The sequence below is a fragment of the Phascolarctos cinereus genome, unplaced genomic scaffold, assembly GCF_003287225.1.
Source record: "Phascolarctos cinereus isolate Bilbo 61053 unplaced genomic scaffold, phaCin_HiC Scaffold_3;HRSCAF=262, whole genome shotgun sequence".
Classification (NCBI taxonomy): Eukaryota; Metazoa; Chordata; class Mammalia; order Diprotodontia; family Phascolarctidae; genus Phascolarctos; species Phascolarctos cinereus.
The window spans coordinates 223,829,122-223,853,627 of record NW_027555736.1 but is presented as its reverse complement, the minus strand read 5'-3'; the positions used below and the strand labels follow the sequence as shown (position 1 = coordinate 223,853,627).

Genomic DNA, 24,506 nt, shown 5'->3' with positions numbered 1-24,506 from the left:
ATCCTTCTAAGTCAGCTTGCTGTGTGGATAAGAGGATGGAAGTGTAATACGACAGGCAAAACAAGGATGAATTCCTCTTGACAAGGAACCTTTCTGACAAGAGATCAATCCTGGGACACTCAAGAGGTAGGTGACTTATCTGTGGTGAATAGGCTATTTCACGTATGCCTCTGATAATGACTTCAATGTATACTGTCCCTCCAGATGCCACATACATACTAGATGAGCTGATGTGTTTCAGGACCTTCCTCTAGTAGCATTATCACTCTTTCTTATGATGCAACCAGGTCCAACATAGGATTCTACAGTCATGAAAAAGAAATCTACACTTTCTCTTTAAAGTTTAAGTCTAGATTCCAGGAAATGGTTTAATGATAACTTAATTCCATATTATGGCTAACTCTCATCTGTAGCTCTACACATCCGAGTAGGGGAAAAGGGTCACACTTTGATGTCAATGGTCAAAAATTATCCACTACATTTTTTTCTCTGCTGATATCACAAGTTCCTTATTTACACTTACAAAAATAGATTAGTTATTCCTCACTTATTTCTAAGAAATCAAAAGAGGATTATCTGACATTAGTATTAAGCGCAGATAGGAAATCTGGATATAAAGAATACAGGGAACATAAACTTAAGTGAATCCTAATTGCAGAAAATACATTTGAAGCATCAGGTGTTTGATGGACCTTTGCACGAACGGGTAGGTTGGGATATTCCCCTTGTTGTAACAGCAATAAAACCATATTGGTATACCATAGTTCTATTAAGGAGCAGCAATAACTATGCTATGATAATTTCCCTTCATTTGAATAATTTCCTAATTTAAATTTTGCACCTTTCTACACCAACTATTCCACAAACTATGTTTACATACTGCCCCATTGGCTTAAAGCCTTTTATTAGGGGTAGCAAAAACTTAGCACACAGGCTATAAACTGGCTGATGACAACACTTTTGATAACTCCTGGAACACAAAAGCAAAAAGTCAACAAAATGTTTTCAACTATCACCACACCCTTAAAAGGATGGTAGCAAATATTTCCTTTTCATAAATGAAAAAATGCAGGCACAAAGATGGAGTGACATGATTGAGGTTATAGCGAGTTGCATCAGTGGGAGTAAAAAAATTATAGCCCAGCACCTTGAGCATTTCCCAAGCTATCTCCTAACAGACAGGAATCCAGCCATTGCAGGATATCAAGTGATATTCCAGCCCATGTGAGAGTGTCACAAACAGAACCCAATGTACTAGCAAAAAGGCAGGGAGCTGTTGCAAGGAGGCAGACAGAGGGCTCTAGCAGTGTGAACACAGAAAATAGCTATATATATAAAAGAAATTCCCAGACATACAAACTCTTCAAAACAGATAGTGATCTTTAATTTAAAACAGAGACAGTTTATTCGTGGAGAAAACAGTGACAGAACACCCCTGGGACTTGGAATTTCACTCTAACAATTAAAATTGCATTTAAAAGGCTGACAAGAGAAGAGTTTGGAGTCCTGAAGAAAATATGTTTTTAAAAAACCTGCTGTTTCCTTTACTTGGATTAAATATATTTACCTCTTGGGAAAGAAAGATAGCTACTGATTAATTTCTTTTTTTGAAGGATGAGATTTGCAGCTTCACTGTTTGGTGTGTGCACTTGAAAAACCAGAACAGGAGTGCAGAGGTGGAAGGGGAAATCAAAGCATAATCTAAAGAGGTAAGAAAATGGGATGAAGAATGGTACAGGGTCAGATTTTCTCAGTGGTTCCTGGATGGCGTGGGTGAATCTTTCTCCAACAATTAATGTTCATCTAAGCCTGTGGCATCTAGAAGAAGTCCCATGGACATGAAAATTCATCTGTGCCATCGTCATCAGAAATAATGGCAAAGGACTAGCCATGAAGGAAAGCCTGTTTTTGGAGTGCTTTCTATGTCCATGGACAACTGTGGCAAGTTAGGCTGAGTTCAAGCTTATGAGCTTGTAAGAAGAATGTATTATGTGTCAAGTCTTATAGGATAAGAACAAGTAAGCTCATCATAAAAGTGATAAACCAGGATTTTTTCCCCAAAAGGTTTTCACGGCCCTTGTGCAATCAATGATGTACTAGTCTCTGTTTCTTGCTTTTTCTAGTGAAAAGTTCACACAGTTCTTCCAGATGAAATTCATGGCAATACAAATTATGACTGTTGATTATAGGACCTGCCTAAGTGTCTGGGTTGCCCAAATTTCAGCTGTTAGGGTTCATCCTGGGGCGCTTTGCTTCATTATTTTTATCATCAAGATGGCAAGAACTTTCACTCGTGGTTTCTTTGTCCTTCCAGTCTTGGCCAGTGGCCAGCACCTGCCGCACAGTCATGTTAACCCGAGCTCTTTGCAGATAGTTGGCACACACCTGCCAGTCCTCCACAGAACAGGGTTCTGCAACTGAACCTGCAGGTAAGGCATCTGGGAGTGGTACCTCCAGGCAATGAGGCAGGCTTGTCCCATCAAAATTTGGGAGGACTCTTGGGACAGCGTGATTCAATAGACGACTGAATCCTGACATCACCATGATGTCTCCACTATGCATAAACATGGCTGTGGGGACTTCGTCTCTTTTGAGGCCACCCAGAAGAAAGATGGCAGACTGTCCAAAGCTATAAAAAAGTACAGGAAAAGCAATAATGAATTCTGGCTGTTGGTGGCAAAGCTATTCCTAATTAGCGATGCTATTACAATTGACCTTAATTTGGATCATTCTCTAATTTAATTCTGCACTTTTCTACTCCAACTATTCCACAAACTGTATCAACATCCTGCCCTGTTGGCTTAAAGCCCCTTATTAGGGTTGGCCAAATCTTGGTATACAGTATATGTCACAAACTGGTCTATGCTAGCATCTTGATAACCCCTAGGATGCACCAAAAACCATCAATACCACAATAAAAATCAATACACTGATAAGTTGCTAAATCATAAATTTTTAAATGACTGAATCATATTATTTGCTGGAATATTTTTATTGATGTTCAAGTATTTTAATAAAGGTCATTAAAATATTTTATTTTTTTCATTTTTACATTTTAGGCATAATTAGTGAGGCTTAAGGTAGAAGCAATTATATTTTAAGTTCTCTTCTAGCACTAATACATAATGAAAAATCTGGACACATCCCTGTTGTCTGAGGACTGGCCTATTTAAGTTCAGAAAGGCTGGCTACAGGGTGATGACCATCTTCACAGAGAGGGTGTAGTCTCTATCAGTTGAAGCAACAGCCACATAAATAAATTCACATATTCTTGACTTTCTACAGTAAATGAAAAATAACCACTTTACACAAATTAAAACCTAATTTTTAGGGACACTAGCACAGTGGCCTGTTACTTTTCAATAAGCTTACACTAAGAGGTTGGAAAGGTCTTGTTTTATGCCATGCTGCTGCCATAGAGCACTGGCACTATATCTCAGTCACAAGAATCAGTCCTAATACAGCTTAAAGAGAGCTTACTAACTGTGCAGTGGTCATCTCTCCAACAAAGCGTGAGAGAAACTCATTTCACTTATGCCTAGAACTGTAGAGGTCTTGAGAGAAAAGATCACTACGGAGTTAAACATTGAACACTATTTAATAACCTTGATGCTTAGCTTAAACAAGCTTTAGACAAAAAGGATAATCACAAACCTTCTTCTTCAGATCAATTACCTAAAGGACAGGAGAGGCTTGGTGTGGTCTAGTTCTGATCTGTCAACATGGATCCCCAGGGTAGAGTCTAATCGATAGTAATTGAGTATTCCAGCCTCAGCTTGGAAGTCCTGAAATCCACATGCAGCAGCCACTTGTTCTGAGAGGTAAGCCAGGTCTGGGGGGAAAGGCGTGTAGTGATCAGCTGAATATGTCTTTGATAGAAATAGAAGGAAGGAAAAATAAAAAGACAAAAAAACTTAGGAAAAAAGAAAGTTGTTGCATTTTATCAGTTAGCACTGTAAAACAATCTATGCCAGTATTAATATTCTTACAGGTCACTGCATGGCTAAGGTGCTTGTACTCTGATGTGACTGGTTCTTAAAGGCAGTTCAAACATCACAGTTTGTTAGTTTTTGGTTTCTCAGCTTGTGAAAAAAAGCTATGTAACTGCAGTAATGTATTTGGCCAGGCAGTAAGCTTACAAGTAATAGCTCAAAGTCTACTTTGCATTTTGGCTACTGGATTATTATTATAGGGGGAGATACCTTTAAATATTTTCTTCCCCTGAGCTGGCTCTGAATTGATACCACTTAAGCAAGCCACCACTTCCAGCACCAATGATTCCTCATATCCTTTTTTTCTTAAAAATCTAAATCCCTATCATGCCCTCTCGTCATAAGATCTTCGTGACTTGACAATTCAGGAATCTGCCAACGCCACAGTTTTGATATAAACTTCAACATCACAGTTTGCTCTGCAGAGATAAGGCAAAAGCCTACTTTGGTTAAGTACATCCATAGCCTCCTGAGAGACTGCTGTCTTGATCGGGATCTCCTTCCCTTTCACCCCTCTTTACTAGCCAACTCCAAATATGATTAGGAAGCCCACTTCTGTCTCAGGTCTTTACTAGCCCCCAAGCATCTGTTACCAGGCTGCTGGCACATGTTTCTCAAAGCAGGTAAAATGACTTTGATATGCTTTTGGGTTTTTTCTTTTAATCTTGCTAGTGGCTCAAGAAGATGCTTTTCTAAAATGTTCTACCATTTGTCAAATGTGGCCTAGTAATGACTGACATTTACATAGCACCATAAGGCCATTCTCATTTGATCCTTATCATTCTGTGAGACAGAAAATACAAGTTGTATTATCCTTTTAATTATTATTTCATTATTATCCTTTTTTTTTGGGGGTTGGGCAATGGGGGTTAAGTGACTTGCCCAGAGTCACACAGCTAGTAAGTGTTATGTGTCTGAGGCCGCATTTGAACTCAGGTCCTCCTGAATCCAGGGCCGGTGCTCTATCCACTTCGCCACCTAGCTGCCCCTATTATTATCCTTTTTAACAGATGAATAAGCTGAGGCTTGGTAAGTGAGATGACTAGTCCAAGGTTACCCTGCTAATAAGCAGCAGAGCTAGGACTTGAATCCATCCACAGCCATTCAGCTGCCTTTACACTAACTGCTTCTGTGTCGCTTCTGCTCTTACCACTCTTTTTTAGCCCTCTGCATTCTGGATTCAAATTTCATTGTTCAACTGAAACTGTTACCTCCGCACTTAACAGTAATCTCTTAATTGCTAAATCTAATGGCCAGTCTCAGTACTGATCCTTCTGATTCTTACTTCATCATTTGATGTAGTTGACCACCTTCTTCTGGCTGCTCTTTCATCTTGCTTTTTGTGACACTGCTTTCTCTTGGTAACCCTTCTACTTGTGAGGTGATGAGGGCCTATACCAGGGTGGTGGCAGTGTCAGAAAAGGATCTTATGAGTGTTTTTTTTTTTTAAGACGGGGAGACTTGGATAAATTTGTTGGCAGTTGGGAAGAAAGAAATCAGGACGTAGAGAGACTGAAAATTAGAAAGATGGGAACAATAGAGGAAGCAATCTGCTGAAGATGAGAAGGGATGAAATCAAGGCTAAGTGGAGAAGTATTAGTCTTAGCAAGGAGAAAGGCTGCTTCTTCATCAGAGACGGGTGTGAAGGAAACAGCAGAGGAATCAGATATGAGAAGAGCAAAAGTCAAATATTCTCAATTTTTTGGTGACATATGACATATTGAGAGATTGGGTTATAAGGGTGTGAATGGGAGGCTTGAGGAGAAAAGGAAAGGTTTGGTATAACTGCTATGGTCAGTAGAACAGAAAATTACTTAGGGAGTAGAAAGACTGCCTTGTCCAGTTGAGTCTAGATAATATGAATTTATAAGTGGGCTCAGTTCTTATGATTTTATGACTTCTTTCAGGTCTATTCAGCAGCATGAGTAGAATAAAAAGAGGAAGATGGTTGGGGTTTGGCAAGGTGTGACAAGAAAAGGTAATAAATGATTCAAGAGTGGATGACAGTGTTCATGGAGGGGTCAAAACTAGCCAAAGCAGAAGTAATAGCCTGGGAAAGTAATAGGGAATAGATGAACTGAAAGTTATGGTGAGAAGAACAGCTTTAAGAGGAGGAAGGCATAGGGAGAAATGGAAACATTACTGATTGGATAAAAGGATTTCAGAGTTCTGCACATGAAGTGGAACACTTGTGGGTAATGGAAAAATCAAGGGTATGATCATTCTTGTGTGTAGCTGAGGGGGAGTGGAGGAAAGGTCACGGGACCTGAGTAGATTCAGTATCTGGGAAGTTGGGGTACTTGAAGGTTCCTGAATATGTATGTTAGAAGTCCCCTAGTACAAGAGCTAGAGTTGGGGGTGGAGAGGGAGACTGTGAGTGAAGCAGTGAACTCCTTGAGAAAGGAGGGAAAATGTCCTGGGGGCTAGATATAATGGTCACCAGGATTCAGACTGTGTAATAAATTAAGACTGTGTCATCCTCAAAGGAGGAGAGATTGCTGATTGATGGTGACAGAAGGAAAATACAGAAGTGGCAACAGGAAGCAAGGAGTATTTTTACTTCTTCTAACTTAGGAGTATTCTAAATCATTCTAACCCATGGGGACCAGTGGGTCAAGGGATGTGAGAGTCTAGTCAGCACTAGAAAGGGAAGCAGTGTCATCTGGAGAGAGTCAGGTCTCAGCGAGTGCCAACAGATGGATGGAACAAGAGAGGAAATGGTTTAAAATAAAAGGAATTTATTAACTATAGGGTAAGAATTCCAAAGACTACAACAGAAAGGGCAAGTAAATCTGATGAGTGATACTGGGGTGAAGGGCTCAGCATCATTGAGATGTGGAGAGTAATAGGGACTGGAAGTATATTACAAATGGGGAGTGAGGCCAGAGAGGTTACCTGTGGATAGCAAAGGTCTGCTGATAAAGGCAGGTGCCTAGAACACTCAAGGCCAGCCTTCAAAGTCATGGAACAGCCTTCAACTGCACAGCCTCATGGTAGGTGGTACAGTCATTAATACAAATTGCAAACGCTCACTAAATACTAAATGAAGACAAGCCAAGAGCCAGTGTTCCAAAGCCCATCCTCTTTCCTCAAAGCCCAACTCTAATGCTACATCCCTCATAGATGATCTCATCTCCTATTTCACTAAGAGTAGCTCTGTCTTTGGTGATCACTGTCTTGGCCTCTCCTGCTTTTCTCCACTTCTGATCATTCCTTTTAGTCGTTTCTCTTCCTTTTCCAAACTCTCAAGTAAAGGTGTCTCCAAAGGTGCTCTGTCCTATTACTTTTGCTATATTCTATCCCTTGCAGTCTTATCCACTTGTGTGGGTCCAACTATCATTTTCTATCTAGATGACCCCTAAATCTACACATGCAAGCTCAGATTTCTCCCTTGTGTCATATCTCCAATTACATGCTGGTCCTTCTTTCTGGATATTCTACTGGTACTTCAAACTCAACATATTTAAAACTAAACTCATAATTTCCCACCTAAGGCCACCCTGCCTCCCAAATTTCCTATTTCTGTTGGTGATACCATCATTTCCCTGGTTACTTAGGCTTGATATCTAGTTGCCTTTGACTGTTCCCACTCCCTTGACCCCACATCTAATCAGTTGCCAAATCCCATCAATTCTATCTCCATAGCACCTCTTACAGGTATTCTCTCCTCTTCAAAAACATTGACACCATCGTCTCAAATTCTTATCACTTCTCACCAGTACCATTGCAGTAGATTCATCACTGGTTTCTCTTTTAGTCTCTTTTTCTCCAACCCATTCTTCACCTAGCTGCCAAAAGGTCCAAAGCTCTGACTGTATGTAACAGTCCCCTGCTCAACAACTTTCAGTGACTCCTCCCTACAAAATCAAGTACAAACTTCATACCATGGCATTTAAGGACTCCACAACCCAATTCCAACCTATCTTTCTAGCCCTACTAAACTCTAATACCTTTCATGTACTCTACATTCTTGTTGAACTCGACTACCAACTATTTTCCACTCTTAATCTTGCCCTCTGTTTCAACTTCCATGAATTTATGCAGCTATTCCCGTGCATGAAATGTATTTTCTCCAGATCTGTCTGTTGAAAGTCCTCTTCTTTCAAGACCAGGCTCAAATGCTAACCCCTTCATGAAGTTTTTCCCTGATCTTGACAGCTGAAAATTCCCACCTCAATTTTCTTACATCACTTTGTCTAGAACATTTTTGATCCTTATCATATTCTACCTCATATCACAATTATCTGTATACATGTTCTATTTTTCCTATTAGATTATAAACACCCTGAGGACAAGAAGTAGTTTTAAAAAACTCATTGCATATATATAGTAAGCACTTATCAAATATTTGTTAAAACACTGCTCTTGAAAAAGTAAAGAAGTAAATTTCATGACATAGACTTCTAACAAAGAAAGCCCTAAAAACTTCTGAAAAAGACAAGATATTGCTCTTGATATATTATTCACTTCTCCTTGAGAAACTTTAAGAGAGATATTAAGAGGAAATAAATGAAAAAGATCCACCATCAAATCTGATAACTCAGGTCTACTAAAGAGATTGAATCACTTAAAACCAGAGAAGCATGGAAGTAGAAAAGATCAGAATTGGCAAAAAAAAAAAAAACAACCCTTTTTTTTAATACCTTATTGTCCCAGTTGTAATGGTAGCCCAGGGTTACCCAACGTAGTTTTTCTAGTAAACTTCGAGGTCTCTTTTTGTTCACATCTTTATTTCTAAAAAGATTGATGAGAAAAAGAGTTTATTAAATTCAAGCTGCAACAGTAGTAACATTGTGTAGCTCTTTTGACCTCAGTGCCCAGATATTATTTAGCGGTAAGTACTGTTACTCACAGTAGCAGAGGGGGAAACAAGCAGAGATAAAATTATATGACTAATATGACAATGACAGCCAGTGAAGCAGCTAAAACTGGCTCTTGCCATTTCTGATACCAAGTTTTTGCTTTAAATTCCTTTGTTAAAAGAAGAAAGGGTAACACTTTAAAACACCTCAATAAGGCTAAAATGAGGCCGAATATAGTTACAGTTATCCAAAACTAAAAGTGCTGTAGGTAAATGAAAACTTGGTTAATACAATATTTCCATTTCAGCTTTTCTAAAAGGAAGGTATGAATTAATCACAGCTATCACAAACAAATAACTTTGGCAAACTACAGTAAGTGGTAATTAAAAAAAAAGCTGGTTTACCACATCATCTTTGCACTGACTAATGGAGCTTAGATAATTGAGACTTAGACAATAATTAAAGCTTTACTCTAATTGATTTGGTTTCTGACATTCCCTCTTTCAAACCACAGGAGGTTTCTGTAAAAAAGAAAGGTACTTTTTTCTACAATTGTATCTTGTCTGGCCAAATCTAAGGGTACAGTTATACCATCATTAGGGGGAGGAAGCTTGTCTGGTTTGGCAAATCTTTAAATACATAAATCAATTGAAACAAATTTATTAAGTGCCTACTGTGTGCCAAGTGTGTGAGATCTATGAACCAAGGTAAGCTGGTTGTGGTCAAATAGGAGACAGAAAGATTAAACATGGACATCTTGGGTGTCAATGAACTTAAATGGATGAATTTAATTCAGATGATCACCAGCATCAGTCCATATAAGTCTTTCCAGGTTTTTCTGAAGTCTGCCTGCTCCTCATTTCTTATAGCACAATAGTATTCCATTACATTCATATACCACAACTTGTTCAGCCATCCCCCAATTGATGGGCATCCCCTCAATTTCCAATTCTTAGCCACCACAAAAAGAGCTGCTATAAATATTTTTGTACATATGGGTCCTTTTCCCATTTGTATGATCTCTTTGGGATACAGCCCTAGAACAAAGTTGATCAGTTTTATGATGATACATCTTCTAGAAATAACATAAAAAAAGAGATGTCATATTAATTACAAGAGACTGGAATGCTAAGGCAGGAAATCAAAAGATGATCGGAATAACAGGCAAGTTTGGCCTTGAAGTACAAAATGAAGAAGGGGCAAAGACTGATAAGAGTTTTTTCAAGATAATGCACTGCTTATAGCAAATACTCTTTTTCAAGAAACCAATGGGCAACTCTACACACAGACATCATCAGATGGTCAATATCGAAATCAGAGTTGATTATATGCTTTGCCGCCAAGGTGGAGAAGATCTATACACTTAGTTAAAACAAGGCCTGGAGCTGACTGGCTCTAATCATTAGTTTCTTATTGCAAAATTCACATTTAAATTGAAGTAGGGAAAACATCAGACCGCAGAGGTATAATCTAAATAACATTCCTTATGTATATGAAGTGGAAGTGATGAACAGATTTAAAAGATTAGGTCTGACAGATAGAATGCCTAAAGAACTATGGAAAGAAGTTCACGATATTATGCAGGAGACAGCAACAAAAAACATTCTTAAGGAGAGCAAGAAAGCAAAATGGCTGTCTGATGAGGCTTTATAAACAGCAGAGAAAAGAAGGAAAATGAAAGGTAAAGGAGAAAGGGGAAAAATATACCCAAATGAACACAAAATTCTAGAGAATAGCAAGGAAATAATATAATGGCAAATGAACTATATAATATATAATGCAATGCAAAGAAATAGAAGAAAACAGAATGAGAAAGACAAGGTCTCTTCAAGAAAATTAGAGATGTCAAGTGAGCATTTCATGCAAAAATGGGCATGATAAAAGACAAAAATGGTAGGGACTGAACAGAAGTAGAGGAGAGTAAGAAAAGTTGGCAAGAACATACAGAAGAAATATGCAAAAAAGATCTTAACATCACCCATAACCACAATGGCGTATTTACTGATCTAGAGCCAGACATCCTGGAAAATGAAGTCAAGTGGACCTTAGGAAGCACTGCTAACAACAAGGCTAGTGGAAGTGTTGGAATTCCAGCTGAGCTATTTAAAATCCTAAAAGATGACGCTGTTAAAGTACTGCACTCATGATGCCAGCAAATTTTGGAAAACAGGACTGGAAAAGATCATTTTATGTCCAAATGGTAAGGAAGGGAAACTTCAAAGAATGTTCAAATCACTGAACAATTGGGGGCAGCTAGGTGGCACAGTGGATAGAGCACTAGCCCTGGAGTCATGAGGACCTGAGTTCAAATCCAGCATCAGACACGTAACACTTACTAGCTGTGTGACCCTGGGCAAGTCACTTAACCCCGATTGCCTCTCCAAAAAGAAAAAAAAATACAAGGCAAATCACTGAACAATTGTGCTCATTTCACATACTAGCAAGGTTATGCTTAACATTCTGCAAGTTGAGCTTCTGCAATATGTGAACCAAGAATTACCATAAGAGCAGGCTGATTTTTGAAGAGGCAGAGGAACTAGAGACCAAATTGCCAGCATTCACTGCATTATGGAGAAAGCAATGGACTTTCAGAAAAATATCTATCTCTGCTTCACTGAATACACTAAAGACTTTGACTGTGTGGATCAAAACAAAATGTGTCAAGTCCTCAAAGAGATGGGAGTACCAGGTCATCTTACTTGTCTCCTGAGGAACCTATATGCAGGTCAAGAAACAACAGTTAGAACCGAACATGGAACAAATGATTGGTTTAAGGTTGTAAAAGGAGTGTATGACAAGGCTGTATATTGTCACCTTATTTATTTAACTTATATTGAGAGTACGTCATGTGAAATGCCAGGATGGATGAATCAAAAGCCAGAATTAAGGTTGGCAGGAGAAATCAACAATCTCAGATATGTAGATGATACCACTTTGATGGCAGAAAATGAAGAATTAAGAAGCCTCCTGATGAATGTGAAAGAGGAGAGTGTAAAAGTTGGTTGGAAGCTTAACTTCAAAAAAACTAAGATCATGTCAACTGGTCCCATTACTTCCTGGCAAACAGAAAGAGAAATGGAAGCAGTGTCAGATTTTATATTCTTGGGCTCAAAGATTACTGCAGATGGTGATTGCACTTATGAAATTAAAAGATGCTTGCTCCTTGGAAGGAAAGCTATAGCAAATCTGGATGGCATACTAAACAGCAGAGACATCAACTTGCCAACAATGGTCCATATAGTCAAAGCTATGGTTTTTCAAGTAGCAATGTATGGCTGGTGGGAGTTGGACTACAAGGACAGCTGAGCAAGGTAGAATTGATGCTTTCGAATTATGGTGCTGGAGAAGACTTTTGAGAGTCCCTTGGGCAGCAAGAAGATCAAATCAGTCAAGACTTAAATAAATTAACTTAGATTATTCACTGCAAACCAAATACTGAAACTGAAACTTACATACTCCAGCCACATAACGAGAAAACAGGACTTAATGGAAAAGACCCTGATGTTGGGAAAAGATTGAAGGCAAAAGGAAAAGAGGATGGCAGAAGATGAAATAGGTAGTGTCAGGAAATAACGAACATGAGGTTGGACAGATTTCAGGAGACAGTGGAGGACAGAAGGGCTTGGTGTGCTATAGTCCATGGGGTCACAAAGAGCTGGACACGACTGAACAACATTTGCCAAGCACTGTGCTAAGTGCTGGATCAGTGCTAGGTTCTTTGAATAATCCTTTCCCTTTTCCCTCTTCCCACCCACAATATTCTAAACTAGCAGTTTGTTGTTCTGTTGTCTTCAGCTGTATCTGACTCTTCATGATCCCATCTGGGGTTTTCTTGGCAGAGATACTGGAGGAGTTATTAATTACCTATTCTGTGCCAGACACTGTACTAGGTAAGGTAGGGATACAAAGAATAAAAAACAAACTGGTCTCTGCCCTCAAGATGCTTACTTACGTTTGATTACGATGAGAATCAACAAGTAATAGAGATTCATAAAAATAATGATTCATCACTGTCTTTGATAAGAGCTTTTGGAGGATTAGGCAACTTTCTATAGAGCTTTCAGACCAAAAATCTGATCTCAGTTGAAATGTGATTCTTGGATGAGGACAAATTGCATGAATTTGTCAAATCCTCAAATGGAATGAACTCAAATTTAATACTGATCTTTAAAATTGATTTTTTTCAATTAATAAAAATCTATTTTCTCTCCTTCTCACCTCCTCCTCTTCCCTATGAAAAACAAAACCAAACCTTTGTAATAGATATGAATCTTCAAGCAAAACAAACTCTTTCATTGGCCATGTCCAAAAAATATGTCAAATTTCATACCTGAGTCCATCATTTAACTGTCAGGAAGTGTGTAGCATGCTTCATCATCAACCTCTAGAATCATGGTTGATCACTGCGGTGATCAAAGTTAAGTTCTTCAATATTGTTTGTCTTTAAACAATGTTATTTTTGCTATATAAATTGTTCTCCTGATTCTGTTCATTTCACTCTATATCACTTGGTACAAATGAGTATTGTATTTCCTTCATATGCCATAATTTGTTCAGCCATTTCCCAAATGATAGGTACTCTCTTAGTTTCCAGTTTTTTGTCAATACCAAAACAGCTGCTATAAATAATTTGTATGTATGGTTCCTTTTCCTCTTTGTTTAATCTCTTTAGGGTAGAGACCTAATGGCTTCATTGGGGCATGGTTCCGAATCTAAGCAGTTATATTTGACGATTACAGTATAAAGACAATGAGAAGGATATAAAAGAAATATGAAATATAGTTTTTCCTTGATAAACTTTAAATCTAAATGGGGATAACATTTATGGAAAAGAACAAAAGTATAATTGTACAGAACTGACTATGAGCATTACAGTTTTGAGAAAGGGAAGACCAATTCCATTTCCAGCTAAAACAGATGTGAAAGGTCCTGGAAGAACCTAGTTTCTCTGCACTTTAGTAGAAGTCCTAAAAATGCAACAGAAAGAAGGATAAAGAAAACCAAAGAGAAATAGCAATAAGGTCCTCCATTTAGTCCAGGACTTCATCAAAAAACGTGCTTGTGGTGAGGCTTAAGATAAGAGGAGACAAATTAGGGGAAGAGAAAGCTAGTGTTTGGAACTCGGGTCTAAAACCAGCAGATCTCAACCCTGGTCTGTCAAAGTAGCAGGGGGATAGAGTCAGCCTCCACAGGTCACTACAGGGGGAGATAGAATCTGACATTACATATACTCCTGAAGCCTTAGCCTAGAAAGCCACAGGAACTATACTAGGAGACAGGGCCAGCTCAGTATCAAGAGACCTGCCCTACAGCTATACCAGGATAAAGAGCCAGTAGATGGACCAGGCAGTCTACTCTGCAGTTTCAGCATGAGCCAGGGACAGTGAAGCCTTCTGCCATGCCAAGCACTAGGGACTTGCAAGAAGCTTGAAACAGTGCGATCTATGACAGTGGATTTATATCTGTCAGGATCATAGCAGGGGATGATGCCACTCCCAACTGGGGACTGTGTAAGTTGGAAACAGAGAGGGGCACAGGCTAAAAACCTTTGCTCTACCAGGAGACAGCCTGAGTAGTCTGAGAAGACTTCATGATGGAGGGCCTACTGATGGCTTAGAACAGATGGGATTTAGATAAACGATGGGATTGGGGGAATAGTAAAAGTAGAGATAAAGTACATAAGTAAAGCTATAATATTTCCTGAGTGCTTACACTCAAATCAAGTAACTAGAACCTGATTAGATTGAAGAAATAATCAAAGAACAGATGCCCCTTATCTCATACAATAGATATTCCAGGATAGATGCCTATGCACATGCTTATGTGAGTACACAGACACACACAACAGAGACACACAGACACAGACACAGACACACACACACACACACACACAGAGAAGCAAAGGTATGGTGAATATAACGAATGCTGACAAATACAATTTTTATCAATATGAAAAGTCAGCATCTCACAATCATGAAAAAGATTTGCCGATTCTGAAGTACCAACTGCAGCTAGCTGACCAACACAGTTATGATATAAACAATTATAGACTAGTGTATATAATATAGAAAACAACTATCATGTAATGAGTAAATTTTTAAAAATATGGTGTAAATTAAGCTACTGCAGTTAAAGTTAAATCAGGATTACTATAGGTTAAAAATGTATGAGAAGGCCAAAAAAAGGATTTGTTGGTGCCCTCTTCTGGAGAGCTAAAGAACAATTAGACTACCTGTAACTCAGACCTCAACTAGAGGTGTGCAGCCTTTCAAAGATCTTTAACATCTGTAATACAAAATATCTGTGATGCAAAATAACATCAGACTCTACAAGGCATACTATAGTAATGAGGCTTTTTTCTTTGCTAATGATGATTACAAATATGGCTCCAGTGAGACAAAGATGTCCCACACAATAGATCTCTTCTATTTCTCTTTCAAGACTTCTGGTATATATTTTTTTCTTTTGTGAGGCAACTGGGGTTAAGTGACTGTTTTGTCATGTTAGCCAATCTGATAGATGTGACATGGTACCTGAAAGTTGTTTTGATTCACATTTCTCTAATCAATAATGATTCAGAGCATTTTTTCATATGACTATAGATAGCTTAAATTTCTTCATCTGAAAACTGCCTGTTCATATCCTTTGACTATTTATCAACTGGGGAATGACTTGTATTCTTATAAATTTGACTCAGTTCTCTATATATTTTAGAAATGAGGCCTTTATCAGAGACACTGTTGTAAAATTTTTTCCCTAGTTTTCTGCTTCCCTCCTAATCTTGCATTGGCTTTGTTTGTGTAAAAACTTTTCAATTTAATGTAATCAAAATTATCCATTTTGCATTTCAAAATGTTCTCTATCTCTTGTTTAGGCATAAATTCTTCAGTTCTACATAAATCTGACAGGCAAACTATTCCTTGCTCTCCTAGTCTGCTTATAGTACCAGCCTTCATATCTAAATTATGTACCCATTTTGACTTTATTTTGGTATACAGTGTAAGATGTTGATCTATGCCTAGTTTCTGCGATACTATTTTCCAGTTTTCCCAGCAGTTTTATCAAATAGTGAGTTCTTATGCCAGAAGCTGGAGTCTTTGGGCTTATCAAACAGATTCTTACAGTCATTGACTACTGTGTCTTGTGTACCTAACCTATTCCACTGATCCACCACTCTATTTCTTAGCCAGTACCAAGAAGTTTTGATGATTGCTGTTTTATAATACAATTTAAGATCTGGTATAGCTAGGTCACTTTCCCTAGCATTTCTTTTCATTAATTCCCTTGATATTCTGGACCTTTTAAGATACTTTTAAAGAAAGCATAATTCCAAACTGCTTTCCAGAACAGCTGGACCAACTCATAACTCCAGCAAATGTGTAACAGTGTGTCTTCCTGAAGCCCTTCAAAAATTGCTTCTTTCCATTTTTTTATCTTTAGATTTTCTGGGTAAGGTGAAACCTCAGCACTGTTTCCATATGCATTTCCCTCTCTTTCTTTCAGTGATTTGGAACAATTTGGAACAATCGTTCAAGTGTTAACATTTGAATTTCCTTAGAGAACTACTTAATTTTATCTTCTGTTCACTTATTCATTGTGCTGTGGCTCTTGGTCTTATACACTTTTGGTTAATTCCTATATATTTTGGATATCAGGCCATTATCAGAGATAGCTGAAGGAAAGCCCTTTGCTTTCAGAAGCACTAAAGACAATCAAAATGAAAAAAGTCATCACAACAAACAATATCAGGAAGAGGTCTAATAGGAAATTGCTCTGTGGGAGAAAATTTTTCCCTCTGTGTGAAGAAATGGGTAGTTTATTGTCAGCTTTTTAGATACATGTAGGCACAAGAATTTGCTCCTTACTTCAAGTCATATTCTGAACTCCATTTTTAATTTCTGTCTCCACATTTTTTGGCATTAAAACGGCAACTGTTTGAATCATTGCTCCCTTGGTTGTGAAAGTAAAAGGGAAACAGTAATTCCTAGGGAGTTCCTAGGAGTTATTGCTGCCTGGCTAATACTCCATAGGCTTCCAAAGAGTATACTAAGGAAAGTGCCAGAATCCTAAGGGTCTCTGGGGAGCTCACATGAGCACTGACACTCCTAGGTAATTTCAACTTTGAGGCTGTCGCATTTTCATGTTTCCTGGTTGTTTCCAGTAAGAGTCAAGACAGAAGCCCTAACGGGAAGTGGAAGAAGATAGACTGGGAAAAGTAAGTAGCAGGACACTTTTTTCCAGAAACAAAAGCTTTCCACATCTGAGAGCCTCTCCAATCTTGAGAAAAACTGGATGATCTGAAGAGAGGTTGGAGGACTGACCATTTGGAAGGAATACTGCATGTGGGATTCATGTTTCAGAGAGTGATTACATTAGCTGACCTCTGAGGTCTCCCTCTGAATCTAAGAGTGTATCATTCTAGTGTCTAGAATCTATGAGTCTAGTACTAGAAGTACGAGAAGACTCTCCATCAATAGGAAGCCTTTGTATCTACATTCTATCTATCTATCTATCTATCTATCTATCTATCTATCTATCTATCTATCTATCCCTTATCTCTACTCACATGGCCCTCATTACTTCTGACTAGGGATGCTGCAAAACTGCACTACCAGTTTCTAATATTTACTGTCTCTAATCCATAGAGATCCCAAAATAATTTTCTGAAAAGTCTAACCATAAAACTTTGCTTTTAAAGCAATCTTTTTTTTTTAAGAGAGAAAAACAAGAGTTAGAAAACCATTGCTATATATGGTGAATGAAATGTATTGTCAAAAACATCACAGGAGGTAGGGAAAACACAGGCTCTGTACCTATTTTGAGAGTAAAGGGCTCATTTTGTCAGTTGTGCTCACCAAAAGCTGGCAAATATGGGAATTATTATAATGTATGTAAAATCACTTAGCTTGTGCAAGTCCCTAGATCTATTTGGGGGGGGGGGGCAGGCAGGAAGATTCTCTTTGGTGGCTCTTTCTTGCCTCCAGGATAAAATACAAATTCCTTGAGATTTGAAGCTCTTCATAATCTGGCTCCAATCTAACATATCCAGGCTTATTTTACATTATTCTCCTTCACAACCTCTAAGTTTCAGCCAAATTGGTCCACTTGCTGTTATTCAAACTTGGCATTTCACTTCATATCTATGCCCCAGTGTTTCCCATGTATTTCACCTCCACCTCTTAGAATTTCTATCTTCCTCCAAGGCTCTTGTGCCCCCTCCTATGGGAAACCACTCCTGACAGCCCCCACTCTTCATCCCCAATACTGAAGTATTCTATTCCTCCTTAGAGGATTATGTATATATTTATCTGTCTCTATGTTGTATCCGCTCAGTAGATTATAAGGTCCTACTGTTTACTGTTTTCTCTTTGTATCCTCAATGCCTAGCATAATGCCTTGTACATTCTTGTTAGACTGGATTAAAAATGCACTAGAAATACACTAGCATCTAAGAGCTTGAAATTATCCAAAAGACAATGTTTTCAAATCAATAAAGACTTAAGTATGGGTACTAAGGTGATCCAGAAAAATTGTCTATTCTTTGTCCAATGCTTGACTTCCTCCTCTAGGTACTAATCTTGAGGATGATGGATGTATGGGCCAGACAGCTTCCTCTTCCCTGGTGAATGTGCCCACAGAGCGCTTTGACCACTTCCACGCACTGCTAAGTGCTTCATAAAAGTGCTTGGGGGCTGTTACAATGCTCCCCACCCCTACTTGGTCTAAAAGGGACATTTCCGAGTCAGACAAAAAACAAATTACCTTACTTATTTTGGACATGGAAAAGGAAGAAAGCTATTTGTTCTAGGGGTCTTTCTATTCCACTTCAGTTATTATAAAAGAACTTTGAATGCTGTCTTCTATAACTGGATTCTTTCTCATCTATAGCCTGTCAATTAGATGAGTATCAAAGTCAGTACCCTGAACTCAAGAGTAGAAATCTTCCTTTCCCCTACGGGGGGAAAAAATATATATATATATGGACCATCACAAGTTAACTGATTTTACATGCATTATAATAATTCTCAAATCTGCCAGGTTTTGGTAAACACAGTTGATAAAATGAGCCCTTTACTCTCAAAACAAGAGCAGAATAAACAATGGTAGAGCCTATATTTCCTCTCTCCTGTCATGTTTCTGACAATACATTTCATTCATCATATACAGTAATGGTTTTTAATTCATTTTTTTCTCCCTTTTTGGAAAATTCAATTTCATTTTATTTTTGGTTCTGAATTCTGTTTCCCACCCTCCCCCTCTCCCACCTACTGAGAAGGCAAGAACAAAACCCAGCCTCATGTCTTCTGTAAGAAGCTCTGTCATTCACTAAACTTCTGCCTTCTTCTGTCAAGATGGCTCAGTGAGCAGATTCATCTATATACCTTCTTGCCTTGAAACCATTCACGTCCCCAGTGGAGGACATAAAGCTGGCCAAAAGGTGTCTGAGCAAGAGAGCAAAGAGGCATCAACATCTGACACTGTTCCAAGCCCCAGCTGGCTTGCTGCCTCAGTCTCCTGAAGAGGTGAGTAGACTGTGGGAAGAGTTACACTGGACAAAGAGCTGCTGCTCTTACGTGACTGTTGTTCTTCTCCCCAAAATGAAATCTAAAACAGAGGCCCCTTGTCCAAATGCATTTTGAGGAAATAAAAAAATACTGGAGAACTTGCTTAGAATCAGGGAGGGTCAGATGAGAAGTTTAACAGAACAATCAAACCCCTTTGTTGCAAGGTTATTTGTGGAACAAACGAGGCAGTCCCTCAAAGGTCTGAAACTAAATATTTAGCAGTTACTGTGAAATTAGCCTCACCTCAGGAGCTCCTGGCTCTGTCCCCACAGATCCCGGGTCTCTTCTGCAACCAGGTGCTTGTCCAGGTTACAGACATTGGGCTTTTGGGAGTAAAGCTTAAGGCACTGCTTCACCCAGTGACGCTGATAACCTGGGAGGAAGGGGTTTGGGATAAAAATAAATCCTGTACAAAGAGAAGAGAAAATAAAGAAAATCCCATTATTAGCTCCTTGCTTGTCTTGACAGTTTCTTTCTTCTCTTGACAGCCCCCATAAACAACTCTGTCATAGATCTTTACACCAGTTGAAGCCATCATGTCTCATATGAGTGGAAAACTAAGTTTTGATGGCAATGAATTCTTTAGCTTTCACTTTTTGGGTTATTCTAAAGGGCAGTGAGTATTTCATGACATTAAATATCAAATCAACCAAAATATTCATTTTATTTAAGTTTGTCCACATATTGCCCAGAAAGTTTTCAAAAAGAAACTATCAATAGTCCTCTTTTAGGCTGATAATTCTTATTTATTTATTATAAGTATTCATTTCCATAAGATTCTGAGTTCCAAATTTTCTCCCCACCCCAAGACAGCTTGCATTCTGAAAACTCCTTCCCCTAATCTGTCCTTCCTTCTATCTCTCCCCGCCTTCTCTTATCTTCTTCCCCTTCTATTTTCCTGAAGGGCAGGATAGATTTCTATACCCCATTGCCTGTGTATCTTATTTCCCAGTTGCACGTGAAAACAATTTTTAACATTTGTTTTTAAAACTTCGGGTTCCAAATTTTCTCCCTTCCTCCCTCTCCGCTCACGCTCATTGAGAAGGCAAGCAATTCTATACAGGTTATACATGTAGTCATGCAAAACACTTCCATAGTAGGCATATTGTGGAAAACTAACTTTATTTCTCTTTATCCTATCCTGTCCCCCCTTTATTCTATTCTCTTCCTGGCCCTCCTGAGAAGTATGTGCTTCTGATTACCCCCTCCCCCAACCTGCCCTCCCCTTTATCATCTCCCCACTCTCTTATCTATCCCCTTCTCCTCTATTTTCCTGTAGGGTATGACAGATTTCCATTTTAGGTTGATTATTTTATATTTTTAGGCATCCAACTCTAATTTCTCATTTCATTTCTCCTAGGCAGAGAAAGTTGATATAGCACAGGAATTATTTTTTTTATTTAATATTTTATTTTCCATGTGTAAAAACAGTTTTCAACATTCGTTTTTAAAACTAAGTTCCAAATTTTCTCCCTTCTTCCCCATCCCCCTCATTGAGAAGGCAAGCAATCTGATATGGTTATACATGTGTAATCATGCAAAACATATTTCCATATTAGTCATGTTATAAAAGAAAACATAGACAAAAAAACCCCAAGAAAAATAAGGAAAATTTAAAAAAAGGCATGCTTCAATCTGTATTCAGACTCCATCAGTTCTTTCTCTGTGGATGGAGAGCATTTTTCATAAGTCCTTCAGAGTTGCCTTGGATCACTGTATTTGAGAATAGTTAAGTCATTCACAATTGATCATCTTACAATATTGCTGTTACTGTGTACAATGTTCTCCTGGTTCTATTCATTCCACTTTGCATCAGTTCATGTTAGCCTTTCCAGGTTTTTCTGAGATATCTATCTCATCATTTCATATATCACAATAATATTCTATCACAATCATATACCACAAATTATTCAGCCATTCCCCAACTGATGGTGATCTCAATTTCCAACTCTTTGCCACCACAAAAAGAGCTGCTATAAATATTTTTGTACATGTGGGTCCTTTTTATGATCTCTTTGGGATAAAGATGTAATGGCATTGCTGGATTAAAGGGTATGCAGAGTTTTATAGCCCTTTGGGCATAGTTCCAAATTGTTCTCCAGAATGGTTAGATCAGTTCACAACTCCACCAACAATGTATTAGTGTTCCAATTTTGCTATATCTACTCCAACATTTATCATTTTCCTTTTTTGTCATATTAGCCAATCCGATTAGGTGTGAGGTGGTACCTCAGAGTTGTTTTAATTTGCATTTCTCCAGTCAATAGCGCTTTAGAGCACTTCTTCATATGTCTACAGATAGCTTTGATTTTTTCATCTGAAAACTGCCTATTCATATTCTTTGATCATTTCTCAATTGGGGAATGACCTGTATTCTTATAAATTTGACTCAATTCTCTATATATTTTAGAAATGAGGCCTTTATCAGAGACACTGGTTGTAAAAATTGTTTCTGGGAACCTTTCTGCTTCCCTTCTAATGTTAGTTGCATTGGCTTTGTTTATGCAAAAACATTTCAATTTAATCAAAATAATCCATTTTGCATTTCATAACATTCTCTATCTCTTGTTTGGTCATAAATTCTTCCCTTCTCTATAGATCTGACAGATAAACTATTCCTTGCTCTCCTAATTTGCTTATGGTACCACCCTTTCTGTCTAAATCATGTACCCATTTTGACCTTATCTTGGTATATAGTGATGAGATGCCTAGTTTCTGCCACACAATTTTCCACTTTTCCCAGCAGTTTTTGTCAAATGGTGAGTTCTTATCCCAGAAGCTGGAGTCTTTGGGCTTATCAAAAGTCAGACAAAGTAATCAATGACCATAGTAATCTTGGGTTTGATAAATCTATAAGAATTTCAAACTCAAGATGTTAAAAAAAATGCATCTTTATCCCTAAACTTGAGCTCCATCAAAATACCATATTTCTGTTGAGGGCACCATCCTTCCAGTTATCCCCAGGTTTGCACTTTTGGGGAAATCCTTGACCCTTCCTCCTCCCTTACTTCCTATATCCAACCAGCTGTCAATTCTTGTCAATTTTAACCCTACATTTTTCACATTTATCTTTTTCTCCACCCACAAAGGTACCACCCAAGTTCAAACTTTTTACCTGTTTTCACCGGAACTACTTTAATAGTCTTTTTTAAATATTTAATATATATTTTTTAAATTTTTAGGCAGTTGTGGTTAAGTGACTTGCCCAGGCTCACACAGCTAGTAAGTGTTAAGTGTTTGGTCTGAGCCCAGATTTGAACTCAGGTCTTCCTGCCTCTAGGACAGGTGCTCTATCCACTGAGCCACCTAGCTGCCCCTTAATAGCCTTCCCAGTAGTCCATCTACTTCTGGTTTCTCTTAAGTCTATTCCATTTTCCATATAGTTGCCAAAATAATCTTCCTAAGTCATTAATTTGCTCAAATTTCAAGAATAGTTCCCTACTAGCCCTTAGGATGAAGTATAAATTCCTCAACTTTGCATTTAAGGCTCTCCGCAATAAGGTTCCAACCAACCTTTCCAGACTTCTTTCATATGTACTCCATGTTCCAATGGAGTTTCCTGAACTCCACTGAACTCTTTCTTGCCTCTGTGCATTTATACAGACTATTGGCCCCTTCTTTGTCTTTCTTCAAGAATCAGCTCCAAGTACTGTCTCCTCAGCAAATCCTCCCCTCCTCTTGCTCCCAACGACGCCCCTCCCCCTTACAGCTCCCATCCATTGTAATGATTTTTCCTTCTTGAAATCACATCTTTCCACACATCTTGTAATTTATCGCCTTTTCCTCTTCCCCTCCAAGGAGACTCTAAGTTCTTTGAAGCAATGGCTGTTTCATTTCTGCTCCTAGCATGGTGCCTTGCACATAGTTGATGTAATAAATGTTAGCTGAATTTGTTGAAAATAGAATATAATATCCCTCCAAAAAAATACAAACACAAGTTCTTCATAGAGGACATTTAGCCCAACCTCGCATCCAATACTAGAATCCACTCTATAATATCTCTGGAACTTACCAGAAGACAGCTTAACATTAGGCTTTTAAACCTCCTAAAATATCTTTTAACAGCAACAGTTTTCATGACAGTTATTCAGGAGTTCATTTATATTTATGACTAATCTTAAAATATCCATACAAAATGACATGTAACAGATCATAGATTACTCTGCAATCACATATCACTCTGACTATATACTAAATGTCCAACAAAGTTGGGTATCAGTATCAAGGAAAAGCATATGTAACTAAAGATTTTCACGAAGACTATAGAAATGAAAACTATTTCAGAATTCTACTATTGGGGTGGCTAGGTGGTGCAGTGGATAGAGCTCTGGACTTGGAGTCAGGAGGACCTGAGTTCAAATCCAGTCTCACACACTTGACACTTACTAGCTGTGTGACCCTGGGCAAGTCACTGAACCCCAACTGCCTCACCAAAAAGCAAAAAACCAAAACAAAACAAAAGAATTTTACTATGTAGGCAACATAAGTGTTTAATGATCTACCAATAAAAGAAATAAAGAATAAAATGAAGAAGGCTGTTGGGATAAATATGTAAAACGCATATATGAGCTGCTTATGTAAGCCACAAGCAACTATCTGGTGAGCATAAAAGGGTTTACTATAAGAAGGAAGACAAAAGAAATCTTATAAGGACAATTTCAAATATTTATGGAATGCTAGAAAACACCAGCAGCACAAAAAACAATCTGGTACACAGCAAATAAAAATGCAACTGTTAGTATTGAGCAAAAGGGTTACAGAATCTGCAAAGAAACAAAAGCAGAGCATCAAGGGTCCTAAAATAAAGAGCTAGAGTAAAAGTTAAAGGGCAGTTCTAAAGTATATATATAGGTATAAAGCATACAGAAGACAGCTCAAAGATTTTTTTTCTTCAGTTAACCTAAAACAAAGGTATTGCTAGCATCAGAAACAGAAAATAATAATAATAATAATAATAATACTAAGTACATAAAAGCTATAATTTTAGGTATTTCCTCCATATCTGCACTCAACACACTTTACATGTAAGGTCCTTTGTAGAAAGATTTCATTGGATTTGTGAGCTTTTTAATGTGGGTATTTGAATTGGTACAAATCATAACCCTACCAGGCCTTTTCACTCTAATTCTCATACATATTCTGCCACA

General features: G+C 38.1%; 1 protein-coding gene across 1 annotated transcript in view; it reads right to left on the bottom strand.

Annotated features, from left to right (window-relative positions):
- Positions 1-1,362: 1,362 nt before the first annotated feature.
- The window catches only part of ALKBH1 (alkB homolog 1, histone H2A dioxygenase), a 32,639-nt gene continuing 9,495 nt past the window's right edge, over positions 1,363-24,506 (bottom strand). Inside the window, exons 3-6 of the mRNA XM_020986164.2 lie at positions 19,603-19,765; positions 8,636-8,726; positions 3,676-3,869; positions 1,363-2,629 (exon numbers count right to left, since the gene is read on the bottom strand). Of these exons, the coding sequence (XP_020841823.1) occupies positions 2,221-2,629; positions 3,676-3,869; positions 8,636-8,726; positions 19,603-19,765 (857 nt within the window). The 3' untranslated portion in view covers positions 1,363-2,220. The remainder of the gene's footprint in view (positions 2,630-3,675; positions 3,870-8,635; positions 8,727-19,602; positions 19,766-24,506) is intronic.